The sequence below is a fragment of the Falco naumanni genome, chromosome 2 (assembly GCF_017639655.2).
Source record: "Falco naumanni isolate bFalNau1 chromosome 2, bFalNau1.pat, whole genome shotgun sequence".
NCBI lineage: Eukaryota > Metazoa > Chordata > Aves > Falconiformes > Falconidae > Falco > Falco naumanni.
The window spans coordinates 43,518,224-43,533,662 of NC_054055.1; the positions used below are offsets into that span (position 1 = coordinate 43,518,224).

At 35.5% G+C, this 15,439-nt stretch overlaps 1 protein-coding gene across 2 annotated transcripts in view; it reads right to left on the reverse strand.

Moving 5' to 3' along the window:
* Positions 1-15,439, reverse strand: part of KLHL1 (kelch like family member 1) — a 231,707-nt gene that overhangs the window by 57,282 nt on the left and 158,986 nt on the right. For both annotated transcript variants that reach the window (XM_040584265.1, XM_040584266.1), the window contains exon 6: positions 9,502-9,688. In XM_040584265.1, coding sequence (XP_040440199.1) covers positions 9,502-9,688 — 187 coding nt within the window. The remainder of the gene's footprint in view (positions 1-9,501; positions 9,689-15,439) is intronic.

The window sequence follows — 15,439 nt, forward strand, 5'->3', positions numbered from 1 at the left end:
AGAAGCAGGTACAAATACCTAACATCTCCCCTTGCCCCAGACCCCACCTTTGATTCAAGGCAGACGTTTCCATCATAAAGGTACTTTTTTTTCCTCATAGCTAGAATGATTCAGTATTTAAACCCATGAAGTACGGTAGGAGTTCTAAATTTATAATCACAAAATTTCTATTTCTTTTTTCCCTGTGAGACTTTCTGCTGATTTTTCTATTACTAAAGCTGTTGCTGACATGTACTCTGACCATTTTGTTCAAGATTTAAAGATGCTGCTGTGAGTAGGTGCAAAATTATGACCTTGATCTAGTGATCTGCAACATTACATTTTGAACTGAAAAGGCAGTTACTCAAGTGGAACAAATGTAAATAGGTTACAGACACAGATATCGAGGAGAATCTCTTGGTAAAGAAAGAGCTATACAGAAAACAGGGCAGCAGTTCACCACTCTAGTTAGACTGTAAGAAGTTCCTTTAAGCACTCCAAAAATCTGTATCTTGTACACAAAAATATCTTATATTTTTGAGTAAAAAAATATTTAAAATTAATATGTTATAAGGATTTGCCATAAAGTAACATGAATAAATGTCAGAACACTTTCGGGAATGTTCAGTTATTCAACATGATCAGAATTTTCTAAAACTAATACCAGCTTTTTCCACTAACGTTTATATTTTAAAGAGATCAAAAATGACAGCTTTTTGACAGTCATTTTAGGTAAAGCCTTTAGTGTTGGGTGTTTTGTTTTGTAATACAGGATTATGTTTTACAATATAAAACATTCATGGTTTATTTTATGTTTTTATCTGGTCTAAAACTTACAAAAGCCCCTTGTATTAATGACTTATATCATGCAGTATACTACTCTACCTTTGCTCATCAGAAAAACACATGCCTCTTTTAAAAGCAGTCCTGCTCCCACTGTAACTTGTGCAAATAAGGTGTTAAAAGTAAAAATAAAAGTTCTACATGTGGACAGCAGCAAATGCTGGGACAGCTGCATGTCCTGTAGGAGGGGGATGCAGTCAGTGGAGCACCCACTGCTGGGGGTGGGGGTGGTGACCTGCACCAGCTGTGAGAAAGGGAGTGCGTGTATCTGGTTTTGTGCATGTGTATGTGTATACATGTGTGTACGTGTGTGTCCATGACTAGAACCTTCAGGGATTTGCTCAAGAAGGTGTTCAGACATTTGAAGAAATTAATTCGTATTTTATAAGTGTTTCGTATTGCAGTTTATCTACTGCATGACTGATATTGATCCTTAACACATAGTTCATCTAATTGCATGTTAATTATGTATCATAAGAAATAAATAAGGTCTTTTGATCATGATTTCATTTAAATGATGTGAGTTGAGCAGTGTGGCACTGCAACATCACCAATTTCCCATTACTTCCAGCCTTCTTTTATTATTTATCATTATAGCTGTACAGATGCTCATCCACACTGCTTAGCTGCTGGCTCAGTTCCTGGGAGATTCTGTTTTACTGCAATTACTTCCCTCTAAGGTAAATGTGTTGTAAATAGTGCTATCCCTGACTCGCATGGATAGGAGCCAGCTAATACCCAGTACCCAATGGGCTCTATATGGTGCCTTCTGTAGTCCAAAGAGATAAATATGTTGTTCATTTGATTTTCCAGTTGAGAGTGTTGAAAATAAGATGAGAGCTGTACTGAAGCATACTTGGATGTTCTTATGCCTGAGACTACAGCCTTTTGGAGCATTTCCTAGAATTTGGCATGAAGATTTATGAGACGCAAAATAAGAGCTGGGGGACTGCACAGGACAGGAGGTACCAACATTTTTGAAGTCTTATCCACACTGGCTGTTGGGGGTGGTTTCAGCAGTGAATTGCCTCCAGAACAACATCCAGGATTTGTGCTGGATGAAATGATTTGCCTTACTCCAAAGCCAATCCCAGTAGTAACAACCATTAATAAAACTTGGGTGACCAGAGAACACTGGTTAGTGTATGGGAAAAGCTACGGTTTCTCTAAATTTAGAGAAAATTAGAGGTTCTCTAAATTGCCCAAATGCCTGTATGTCTCTTCTCTAGATCATATACAAGGTTTCCTTTTTTTTTTTTTTCTCTGTGTACTTTACTCAGACATAAAATTTCTGCACTGGTAATGTCAGAAAATATAGTAAGCAGCAAGGAAGTAATGAGGATGGACACAGAGGTGTTCTTGGGAGAATAATCCTTCAAATATACCTATGAAGGCAGCCACCCCTTGTGCTGTCTGCTTGACCCCATAGGTTGTACCAACAGGTGTTAATAAGAACCAGAGGAACAGACGGGCAAGGTGGGGAGTTTGTGGGGTGATGACATTTTTCTTCTGCATGATAACTGGCTCTTCCCTAATATTTGAAGCTGTGGAGGCTTCAGAACAGATCACTTCAGGTTCTTTTTTTTTTTTTTTAAACCAGAACTTAATGAGCAATTTCAGAAGTCAACTACACTGAAAAATGCCAGAAACTAAATGATGCAAAATTAGTACTGAAAAACTACCAGATGGTGTTACAATCTGGATTTTTTTCTACTTAGAAATGCACAGGTAAATCACAGTACTGTAACTGTAAATTGGCCTGTGAGTCTAAATGTTCTGAAACACACTGAATTCACAGGAGTGAAAAGAAGCAAGTAATAACGTTAACACTTGTAAGAACTGGCTGAGAAGAGAATTTTAGTGTGATTTATGCATGTAATTATCTCATTAGTCATTAGCCAGTGTATTTCATATTCCTCTGGTGAAGTAATTAGCCAAGCTCCACCTTTACTCTGCAATTACACTATCATGTTACAGAATCACAGAACAGTTGAGGTTGGGAAGGACCTCTGGAGGTCATCTGGTTCAACACCCCTGCTCAGACAGGGACACCTACAGCCACTTGCCCAGGATCTTGTCTATACAATTTTTAATATCTTCAAAGACAGAGATTCCACAGCCTCTCTGGGCATGCTCACAGGCTCAGACACCCTGACAGTACAAGAGTGTTTCTTGATGTTCATAGGGAAATCCTTGTCTTTCAGTTTGTGCCCATTGCTTCTGGTCCTGTCACTGGGCATCTCTGAGAACTTTTTTCTGTCCTCTATGCACCTTCCCTTCAACTATTTATACACATTGATGAGATCCCCTCCCGAGCCTTCTCTTCTCTGGGCCAAACAGTCCCAGCTCCATTAACCTCGTAGAGTTATAAGTTAACATGGTAGAGATGCTTCAGTCCCTTCATCATCTTTGTGGCTCTTTATTGGAGTCTCTGGTAGCTCCCTCTCTATCTTATACTGGGGAGCCTGGAACTGCACACAGCACTCCAGGTGTGTCTTTACCGATGCTGAACAGAGGGGAAAGATCACCTCCCTCGACCTGCTGGCAATACTCTGTAGTGAGTATTGAGGCAAACCTTTCCCAGTGCCTTCAAGAAAAACAAAAATCAAATGAAGACAGGGAAGAATAATTCCCTCACATCTCCCCCTCTGTAGGCAGCAGAAATGCATCAGGTAAGGTCTGCCATGTAGCAGACAGTGGGGAGAGCATGACTGCTCTGTACGGCTTCCTCTGTTCCTAGGCCTGTTATGAGGGATCACATCTGCATGTATAATTTTGGCATATCCATATATCTGAATAATTGTTACGCAGATCTTTGGTGCAGGAGGAAAAAGGACCCTAGGTCCTTTCCACCAAGCTGCTTTCCGGCTGGGTGCCCCTCAGCATATACTGGGGTTGTTCCTCCAGATGAAGTGCAGGACTTTATACTTCCTGGTGTTGAACTCCATGAGGTTACTTAACATTATCTAATTAATTATGATTTTGCTCCCCAGAATGTTGTGTTGCCAGCTAAATATAACATATACATATTTCTTCAGAATGGAAACAGTTCATTTCACTTTCAGTTTATTATTGTGTGAATGAAACTAAAAATCAAACTCTCTGCAGTTTATCAAACATTTATCCAATGATGAACTCTTGGAATATATTAGAATGACTGAAAATATGAATTTCTGCAATAGATAAACTAATGCTCCTAAAATCAGTTGTCTTGTTTTCTGTTTTATAAAGTAGTGGATTTAAATATTTTTTTTCAAACAGCTAACTTTTGCCTGTTCCATTTAAGCAATCTAAAATGAAAAGTAAGTTCTGATAAACATTGCCAAAACAGATCCTGAAAAATTCAGTTATTCATTCTTCACTGTGTCTTATTTTGGTATTCTAATCTCGAGAAAACCCACCATGATAACCTCATTACTAGGCTAGGTTAATGACTCTGATGAGAGATACTTCTTTTTGCTGATAATGCTGTTTATATATTCCATTATTCTTTTTCTGTTGAATCTTCTAAAAAGAATGAAAAAAGGATAACAGAGATGGTCATTGGTACACAGTGTTGACCTAATAAAGCTAATGTAGTATTACTTGTTTATCAGTGCATTTTACAATTAAGGTAAACTATGCTATAATTTTTTCCCACTGCTACCTAAAGAATGACTGGGAACACACTGGATTTATGTTTTTTATGTTTTTACATTTATGTTCAAAGTGTTTTAAAACATGTTTTTGTGTTAAAAAAACAATCAAACAAACAACCTAAATGTGTTAATATTTTGGAAAAAAATGGACTCCCGAAAGTATAAGAATATTAACATGTATTACATGTAACTGAGTAAACATCCCATTAAAATCATCTATCCCAGTAAAATCACTCATGATATTTGAAAACACTGGAATTGTGTAGCTGAGACAGAACTGCTACTTAAATAGAGCAGGCAAGATTTCGGAGGACAGCTGCAGATATCTGAATAAAAGTGGTAGGCAGACAGCTGCTTGGAATGTCAGAGGCATTGAGGTATTTTAAGGCTATGACTAAATGATTCTTTAACTTAACAAATGTCCTTATGGAAAACATACAGGTGAAAACAAACTAGCACTAAAGGCAGAAGAAACTCATACAGAGGACTGGTGAGGACAGGTATATGATATCATCAATAAAAAGAGCAGGATTACAAAAGGGACATTCCATTTCTCACTTCTCAGTTCATCTTTTGTGAACACCTAGTTATTTCACAAGTAATAACAGCATGTTTCTGTTGCTGCTTCATGCGGGCTGCTCCTGGAGTCAAACCAGAGCTCTGTATGTCCCTGGTCTGTGGTGTCAGCTACTGGAACCAGTGGGGTCTTCAACCTTCAGCTACTGCATCCTGAAAAACCAGCTACTGGGGGGGGACCAGGACAAGTGAGGAGGACAGACAGGTTGTGTCGGTGTTTGAAGGATCTGCAAATGTGCATGTGCTTGTGAGCCTGGAGAGTGTGGTGTGTGTGTTGCACTGGTGACCTTCTGCCTCTGCCAGCCCCAGAGGAGGAGGGGACGTGGCTGCCTGTGCCTGTGTCTGGCGTGAGACCTGAACGTGGGGGCTGCTGGGGGCAGCGCCTTGTCTGTGGCCGTCTGTGTGGATGGCTACATCCATGTCCTGTGTGTATCTGCGTGTGTCTGTGCCTGTCTGGAACACATACTTAATTTTGCTACTGATTGAAACTGCTGATAAGAAAACAGCAGAAGCATCCCTCAGCCCAAGCAGTGACCCCGGGTCCCTGGGAACATCGTGCTGGTGCTAGAGCTCCAGCAACTGGGCAGGAGGGTCCTGAGCCAGGGCAGCTGGAGCCAGTGGCTGTTTGAACTTTCCCTAACAGTTTGTAAGCATGACACTATTTACTTGTATTCTAATACCTGAAAAGGAATAAGAAAACATACCAAGTTCTTCCTAAAAAAAAAAAGAAATCTTAACAAAAATATATTATAAAGACGATGTATTATTACATGCAGGAAGCCTAGCTATGAATTCATTTGCATACTCGATTAAGAAATGGCTTAAATACAACAGATATGGTGGGGTATTTTACCATGCTGCAGCCTTAAACTTGTAAGAGAACACCTCAATAATTCATATTACTTATATATATGAGTATATATATATATACACACATCTGTGTATACTTAGAAAGTACGCATAATTATAAAAAACTTTTCAAAAAGCACAACAGGGAGAAATGTTCTGTAATACACATATTGGACATTTTTTTTTTCTTTTATAAAAAAAGAAAGCTATACCTCGTTTAGTAGGTTTTGCTGTTTGTGTATTACACTAATACAAGGACTACAGGCACTCACACTCTGAAAATTTAACTTAGTTATTGCACATTTTGAATGGAAATTCAAGTAAGATGAAGATGTTTTCTCATGACAGTTATGTACAGCAAACAAACAGATAATAAATTCTGTCAAATGTTTTATGTATGTGAAGACAAAGTCATTTGTAGTGATTTCCACAACTTGCAAAATGCCATGAAACAGTCTTAATCGATCTTACTTTTTTCTTTTTTTAAAAAATTCCCAATAAACTGAAGATAAAGGAGGTAGGTCGACTTTCCAGTTACAAACTTCTCAGATACATATCTTTAAAAGCAAGAAGTATTACCTCAGGAAAAACAGGATCTTTCCCTATTTTTGCCTTTATTTACAATATTTACAATAGCTTGTCCAATATTTCTTCAACTATTTAAAAAGTATGCCTAGATGAGAATGAAATACATAAAATTAAATAAGGTTTAAGTGAAGTGTGCTGTGAGAAATGTCTTGGTAGAAACTAAGAAAGAAAAAAAAGCCCAGAAAAACAGGACATCTTCAAAGTTCACCAGAGCAAAAGAATAACTTCATGTAGATGACAGATGACATTCATGTGACATAATGATACATAAGTAATAAAACACATATGATAAACAGTATTTGTAAAGAAAAAAAGATTACAAATGATACAAAACCATTAAAGAAAAGGCAAAATATGCTACATGGGAGTTTAAGTGTTTTACTGGTATCACATATTGGTGTATGTCCACTTCTTGCATTCCGTTATTTATTTCCTTCTAACATTCTCCTTTATATGTGCGCTTAGCTTTTGTATGCTACTAGATGATTAAATCCTGCTAATCCAAGTTACAGAAGTCAGTGTGACAATATGAATGGGTAAGCTGAATGGAACATTGTAGAAAAGCATATACCTCTAATCTATTAATACAACGCATATTATTAATGTAAACATAAAAACATAATGTAAACATATACTGTAAACATAAAAGCTGTTTTTTATATGTGCCTTTCAAAATAAATCAATAAATAACAAAGGCATGTGGACACAGATTTAAATGAGATTTTGTACATTTAGGAAATTAAAATGAAAATTAAAAAATGATCTAACTTTGTTCTTTTTTATTCTATGCAGTTAGTACTATGCTCTGTTAACTTTTCATGTCAGTCATAATTCCAGTCACTGGCTGCTGGAATTTAGTTATCAACTCTTTTTTATGAAAAGGAAGATAGCTATAGAACAGGTTTCAAACCAAACTTGATATAGCATGCAAGGCTACTTTTTATGTGATGGGCCACATAACCTTCAAATATTTTCATAATACTAGCACTTACTGACTATTTTATATGCTAACTAATAAATTGCTAATTTACTTAGCTCATCTAATTCTTATATGTAACTGTTTTATATTTGGTAGCAAACACCAGGAGGCATTAAAAATACATCATTGTGAATTGCAATCATCCATGTCAGCATTTCAGTGAGAAAGTTGTCAAAAAAAAAAAACAACTGAGGAGAGATAATACAGTATCAGCATCACCTTACAGCCCAAATATTGAAGCATGCTTTATGAACCCAGTGACTTTTCAAAACATGCAACCAGCACTCAGGCCTCCTGAACTGACATGTGGAAGCAAGACTCGCTGGGCATAAAAGCTGGTCAAGGACACAGCAGCATCACAAGAAGGATGAATGAGCAAATTCAAGTCAAGGCTGCACAGCTGCAGGTTCTGGCTTATTGGGAATACATATTACACCAGCTGTAACACAGTCTCCTACTACACAGATGCTGCTCTGACATACCAGGTACCCTCTCAAAGCAGTTTTTATCTGCTATAAATGTATGTAAGCCCTGGTACTTTTGTTTTCAGTCAGAGTCTGCATTGAGAGAGGGCTTAACCTCTGTTGCCCTGTGTTCTCTCCTGCTGCTACAGAAATAAACCAATTCTGCGTAATCTGAACCTCCAAAATAGGCTGCATGTTGATGCTGCAACAGTGCTATACTCTGTGCCTTTTTCCTAAATATTTCTGTATTTTGATTTGCTATACAAACAAGCAATAGATTTGTACAGTAAGCTAGAACAAATACAGCTGCACCCAAATTAGGTTTATGGTCATTTCCACTACCTGAATACTTAAAGTGTTTGTTGTCATTTGCCCTAAGTAAAAGGAAATCTGTATTTCAGTTTTTTTATGATCCAAAGGCAATGTTCTGTGCAGTAACATGCCTAACATTTAGCTACACAAACATTTACAAATGTTAAAAGGACAAAAATAATCCACAACTATAATACTAAGATATATGTATTGGTTTCTTTCCTCAACATTTTCCTATTCTCTCAATATTTCTTTTCCAGACAAGTACCAATGTCATACATCTTTATCATTGGTGTAATTTTATGAGAAAAACATGCAATGTCTTTTTGCAGATGATATTGCCACAGCTATTTGGTGAGACAAGTACAATAGGTACATCCAAAAACAGAGTTGTGAAATACTGAAGTTCTAATTTTGTATTTTACTTTTTTTTAAGTATAGTTTATTTTATATTAGAATTAATGTTTCTGAAGACATTCTTCGGTCTAAATATGGACATGAAAATATAAGATATTGTGGAATTTTTAGGGAATTTCAAGAAAAAATAATAAAAGCCTTTCTGAGTGTATAGGTTTATAACACAGCTACCTTTTAGTTCAAACATTTTATTTCATTCCATACAAGAAATCATTGGATTAGACTCCTTACCAGAAATAAAACCACATCATCATAATTCTTATTCCCAACAAATAACAACAATATACTTCCATAAAATTTCCAGTGCTTCCTACTTTTCTTCACAGTAGGACAGGGATAATTTCACCTTCCTTTAGCTGTTGACAAAGTGGTAATCTAGTTTAAGCTAGTTGTCTAGATTTATTTCATAGAATATTGACACATTTCTGCATTGGAAGTCCCTGAATCATCCATAATGTTTCAGATAACTACTTAAGCATGGAATACACTGCATATCAAACTTCCATTATTCATTGATTAGAAAAGGTGCATAAATATTTGACTTAATTATAAATCAAACAATTTCTAGAAAGCTGAAGCTAAGGTAAATTAGCGTTACTCTGGATTTTTTTGTTAAAATTATTTCTGGAAATTGTAATAAATTTGAACAAAGAACGCACTCAAAACTGTTTATTTTCTCTAACAGTATTATACTTTTCTGTAAATATCAGTAGATTTTCATTGGACCAAAAGTCTTGGCAGCATTTCTTGACTTAGACACCCTGACCCCAATCTTGGAATATAAAGTTATTTCACTATTTTTTAATAAAAAAATGCAAGATATGAATTTTATAAAGTAACAAATATCCTCTAATACCTTTGTTGTTATCCATTCCTCCAACAGCATAAAGTGTCCCAACTGTAGATTTTCTAGGTTTAGTTCTTGGACTTTGCATGAGAGTTCTTCTTTCTGGTAAAAGATGGTATTTCATGGCTTCCAGAATAAGCTTCTGGCATTCTAGGTCATCCTTAAAAAGTGCATGGTTTTCTAGGTCAGCCAATATCTGTAAATGACATGATCATGCATCAAAAATGCTGGAAATTCCTAGAAAAGCAATACCATACAATGACAGAAGATCATAAAATGGATGCTGTTAAATATATCACTTCCTTGTAGAATACAGGAGTTTGCAGGGATAGTTTTCTTGGAGGATGGACAGGAAAATAAGGAAAATAAGTATTTAGTTGATTTTTTAATTACTCTGGGCAACTTTTAGACACTGTTTCACCATCCCTTAAGACTACAGTCTTAACTACTTTCTTACTGAAGACCTTGAAAAAAATTAAGTATTCTCTTGTAGGCTACAGCCTGACTTATTCTTAATGGTTTCCAGCATAACACTGAAAAGATACAGAAGACATCTCTTTGAAAGCCTCTTGAATGTACAGTCATATAACATAACAATATTCTACAATAGTTTCTATAATACTTTACAGGAACACCCCTTATTTCCGAAACCAGACCAAACCAAAAAACCCTAACAACAAACAAATGGACAAACCCAACACAACAAACAAACAAAAGAACTTGCTTGTACGGGTTTTGAATCTATTGTATTGCTGCATTATTAGCAACAATAAGGATTAAAAATCCAGATAATTTAGCTATCATTACAATTGGCATAAAAGCTATAATCAGTAGTCACCAAAAGAGAGGCTCAGTGCATACAGCTGAAAGAATATTCTATTCTGTTTCCAAGGAAGAAGCCTATAAGTTGTAAATGTTAAGTGTTTGATTCACTTGCCTGTGTATATATATTTACTGGCTTTTGAGATGCTGTAAATCACCCTATAAGTTTTCAAGATCCCATTGGACTAAGCAATCTGATCTAACCTCATAGCTGACCCAGCTTTGAGCAGGAGGTTAGACCAGAGACTTCTTGAGGTCTACTCCCACCTGAATGACTCTGTGATTCTATCATCTCACTGATGTCAGGCCAGAAGAGTGCAACACTAAGGCAGATTTTGTGCCATATCTGCCAGACCCATGTTGATATCTCAGATACCCTAAGGCATCAGAATTCAATCAACTCTCAATGTTTATGTTTAGGCAATTGAGTATTACCTCTAGATGCTGATCCCTATATTCTGCTGACTATAATATTAGAGCAGGTTTAAATTGCAAATGGCAGCATATCTTTACAATCTGGTAGATTTCTAGATCTCAGAGAACAACTATCTGAGAGACACAATTATTTTCAGAGAAGCAGCTGAAGGCCAGGAAGCAGGAGAATTTAGTTCCCAGAGTCTATGAGGAGGTATCTCCCTCACAGACATGTATATGCATATGTATGCATTCTGGCAGTTGGATTTCTTTCAAGGACTCATCTATTTCATCTGGACTTCAATGGCTGCTGAAGAATGCATGAATGTCCTTTGTTAATCTGTCAGCCTTTTGCAGATAACACATCATGCTAGGTTCTACCCAACTTCCTGGACATCTGGTACCATAAAATATCCATATATCGATATTGTGAAAGAGAACAACAGGTTGGGAATAAACAACAACAAAAAAAAAAGGGGGGGAGAAGCAAAGAAAAAGTAGAAGGAGATACAGAGAGGTACAAAAAGTCCTCCCCACAAAGTAATTGAGCTAGTTTCAGGGAAAAGGAGTACGACTAAAAGTGTGAGAATTTAGCATGGGAAAGCTAGATGTACACAAAAAGCCCCTAGGTTCATAGCTAAGAGCAGACTACATTAGGAAGCATTTCTTTACAGAGAAGTTAGCTAACCACTGGAACAGGTTTCCTAGAGGAGTGGTTGATGTCCCATGCCTGCCAGTGTTTAAGAAGCATTTGGACAATGCCCTTAATAATATGCTTTAACTTTCAGTTCAGCCCTGAAGTGCTCAGGTAGTTGGACTATTTGATCACTGTAGGTCCCTTCCAACTGAATCCTATTCTATTCTATTCTATTCTATTCTATTCTATTCTATTCTATTCTATTCTATTCTATTCTATTCTATTCTATTCTATTCTATTCTATTCTATTCTATTCTATTCTATTCTATTCTATTCTATTCTATTCCATTCCATTCCATTCTATTCTATTCCATTCCATTCCATTCCATTCTTGCAGAGGGAACAGGTAATATGAAGGAAACCACAGGATTTATTAGTTTGCACAATGACTGCACAAATAATAAACTTAAAATGTCTTAATTGTGGTAATCCTAATATTCATATTCTCTTAGGATGTAAAAGAAAATGCTATAATAAATATATGCTATATCAAAAATGTACAATTAAGAAGGCTAAACCAAATATATTTATTTATTTTTTTTGTCACTAAACCTATGGACTAAACACAACGCTGTTGTTTTATCACCTAAGAGACAAGAAAGTTATAGGAATAAAAATGTGAAAGCAAAAAGACAGCTATGTTCTTTGATTATAATATTATCAGAAAACGTCACTGAACATGGTACAGGTTAATAGTTTTATGTAAATATTCACAGATAGATTATGCATCAACCACAAATGATCCCACAATCATGAAAGCAAAAATAAATGTATGAAAGGAAAAGACAGGTAAGACACAAAGGGGCTGAAAATTTATGTATCGATATATTTTGGGGACTTGAAATATCTTTCAGTATCTCTGAATAAATAGCTGTCAATGTGCCAAATCTGGATTAATGTAATAACAAATGAAGGGATGAGGTCTGAAGTTTTTCCTCCCAATCAATAATGAACAGCTCATATGCTTTCTGTCATTTAGGTAGATTAGGTTTTTGAAAACTGTCATATCAACTTTCTATGCCTGGTGGGACAAACAGTTTTTTCATCTTACATGGAAAATGAGGTATAGAAGCCTCCCCCCCACATATTTGTTTTCTAAAACTATATTTGCTATTATTTTCTAATAAAACAAAAGTACCTATCATATCCATTTTTGTAAATGTGCAAGATTACTGTATTAGGAAACTACTAAAACATCCTTGAAACAGCACCAGCAGAATTATAACTGACTGACTGCAAAACCAAGAAAAATACTGAGATTGGCTAATATAAATTGTCTCAGAGAAATGTTACAAAAAGGATCTGAAATTAAATCTTTTAAATTTGTTACAAACTCTCATTCTGGCACCTTTCTAGCACATATATATCTTTTAAACTAATTATTTTCTACTGATCTATATACTCCAAGGTCATATTCCTTTGACCACAGAAATTCAGTAAAGGGAAGCCAATACCATATACATAATTATCTCATATTGAAGGCTTACTCATCAGAAACACTTGCCTGTGTCTAGATTTCAGATAATTTTAACAAGAAAAAAGTCTCTTTTGGAAAAACAAGCTCACTAAACAGGCATTAATACTATGGTCAGCTTAAAACAATGAGTGCATACATCTATAACATAAATGCTTTGTGGCTGAAGGCTCAAGACACTGGGTTGTCAAGAATCTTATTAAAACAGTATGAGGCACAGGCAGAACAGAAACAGACACATGCAAAAACCAGCAGACGTATTTGTGTTCCTTGATGGCAGTATTTTTAAAAGGGGTCACCATACATGGTTGAGGTGAAATCATATTTGAAAATATTCTTAAACTTTGACATTAACATCTTCCTTTCAGAAAAATGGCCAACTCCTGAAGTCTGCTATTTTCAGTCCAAATGGCAGCCCTTTAAAATTTTATCAGAAGGTGCATTAAAATGTATACTACTCTGACATACTTGTTGAACTGTATTATGATCTAACATATAGAACCTTCATGTCTAACCTTATGATTGTAATCAAGATTCTATTCCCTCCCCTCATGGCTGGTGAGTGTTTTCACACGTGACTGTAATGGTATTACATAAAATATAGCATTTCTGTATGTTTTTACATTTAATATTAATAAGCTAGTGTCAGTACAAGAACAGTAGAGTAATTACTGGATTTTTTACTCTATTTCTAAATATAAGTTGAGCACCACCAAAACTGAATTTATGGTTAGAGTCCAATTAATTTTCAAATGTATTTACTTTACCTAGTGTGTAGAGGAAAACACAATTCTCAGGAAGTTATTTAAGCTACTATTTTCAATAACTTTCCAAAGAGTGTATTCTTATAATCTTGGCACCCATGATATCAATGGAAGGGCTCAGAAACTTAAGATAATCAATAAATTAAAAGCAATTTGTTTCCTAGATATGATGAGAATTTTTGTGTACATGCAATTTCTGGTGTTGGTTATTATGCAATTAATATTATTAAGTATGAATACTAAAGTGTGCTAATAAGCAGCGGTATTAAGTATATTTCATAACACTATTCGTAATACTGAGATTTTTAATATAACTTTTTTTCTTTTTCCTTCCCTTTGAAATGTTCGGCACACTACTCAATAAATTAAAAATCACCTGAAGACAAATCATGTTCACATTTTAGACAAGATGGTATCTTCTCTTGCAAATGATTTAATGTGTATTTAGAACTACTGAACCAAACAGTATATTCTGTCAACAATTAATTTAACTGAATACAGGCACAAGACAGCTGAGAAATCAAATTATCAGGTAATGTATTAAGTTACCTATAGTTGTATTAAGTTACCTATAGTTCCTAATGGTTAACGGAATTAATGGAATTGATGACAAGGTTTTTTATAGCAAGCTTATCATATCGGTAAGGATCAAAGTCCAACAATCATATCTGGTGACTTCCTATCAGACAGCTACTTCTTTATTCTGATGTTCCGATCTGATCTGTGCCTAAGCTTCTAAAGCAAGTATTTAACTCTATGAGATCGCCCAACTGAGATGCCAGATGTTTCAAATAAAGTAATTAATCAGTGAACACTGTCCTGTCCCAAAATTCTGAGATTTTATGCACAAATTTCAACCACAAATAAAGGCTGAATCTATTGTTCTTGCCAATCAGAAATTCATCCTAGAGATGGGAAAAGAACCCCAAACCCCAAACCAAAAACCTTGTATAAATAAAACTTTAAAAGCAGACAGAAATCTGTGTTCATTTCCCTCAAGAAAAAAATAAAAACAAAACAAAAAAAAAAAACCAAAAACAAAACCAAAAACCCCAACAACCGCAAACAAAAGATCCCCACCTCAATGGCCAAATCATAAAAAAAATTGTGTTCAAAAACCCCTAACTAAAAAGTAATGGTAAAAGGGAAAGAAAAATAATCTTGGGGTGTAAAACATACTTATTCCAAGGCCTCATCCCAACTGCGAGGATATAGGAAAATACTTTTGAGAAAAATATTCATACCTCTCTCCTACCCATTCATTTTAACATATGGACTGACTTGTGATAAACACTGTATTTCTGAATGTCCTAATGGCTAAACCCCATGAGTGAGGAAAAAGAAACAAGGTTGAAATTAAAGCTACTGTTTAGAAGCCAAATGTCATACAAAGCTGGTTTATATCATCTAAATTTTAATAATCTGCTTCAATGTCTTTCTACTGCATAGTTATCTTTCCTTATTAACTGAAAGTAATCAATATAATTTTTATTAAATCAGGATGCACTTGATCAGGAAATTCAGTTAATAGGGATGTTTCCCTGGAAACCATATTATGTTCTGCTTGCTCATCCATGGCTATGACTTCATTAAAAGAGAATTGTATCTAATATTTATTGCAGATTTCTGGATTTTTTAATATGTGGAAATTCAGAGAGCTGTTGCTTCTCAGATGACCCATGTTAGTGCTACTTCAACACAGCTACCTCTAGCAATGCTAGAATTTCTTAGAATAGCAATATCCTGATAATTTTTCAGAACTTTTTGCCACGATGC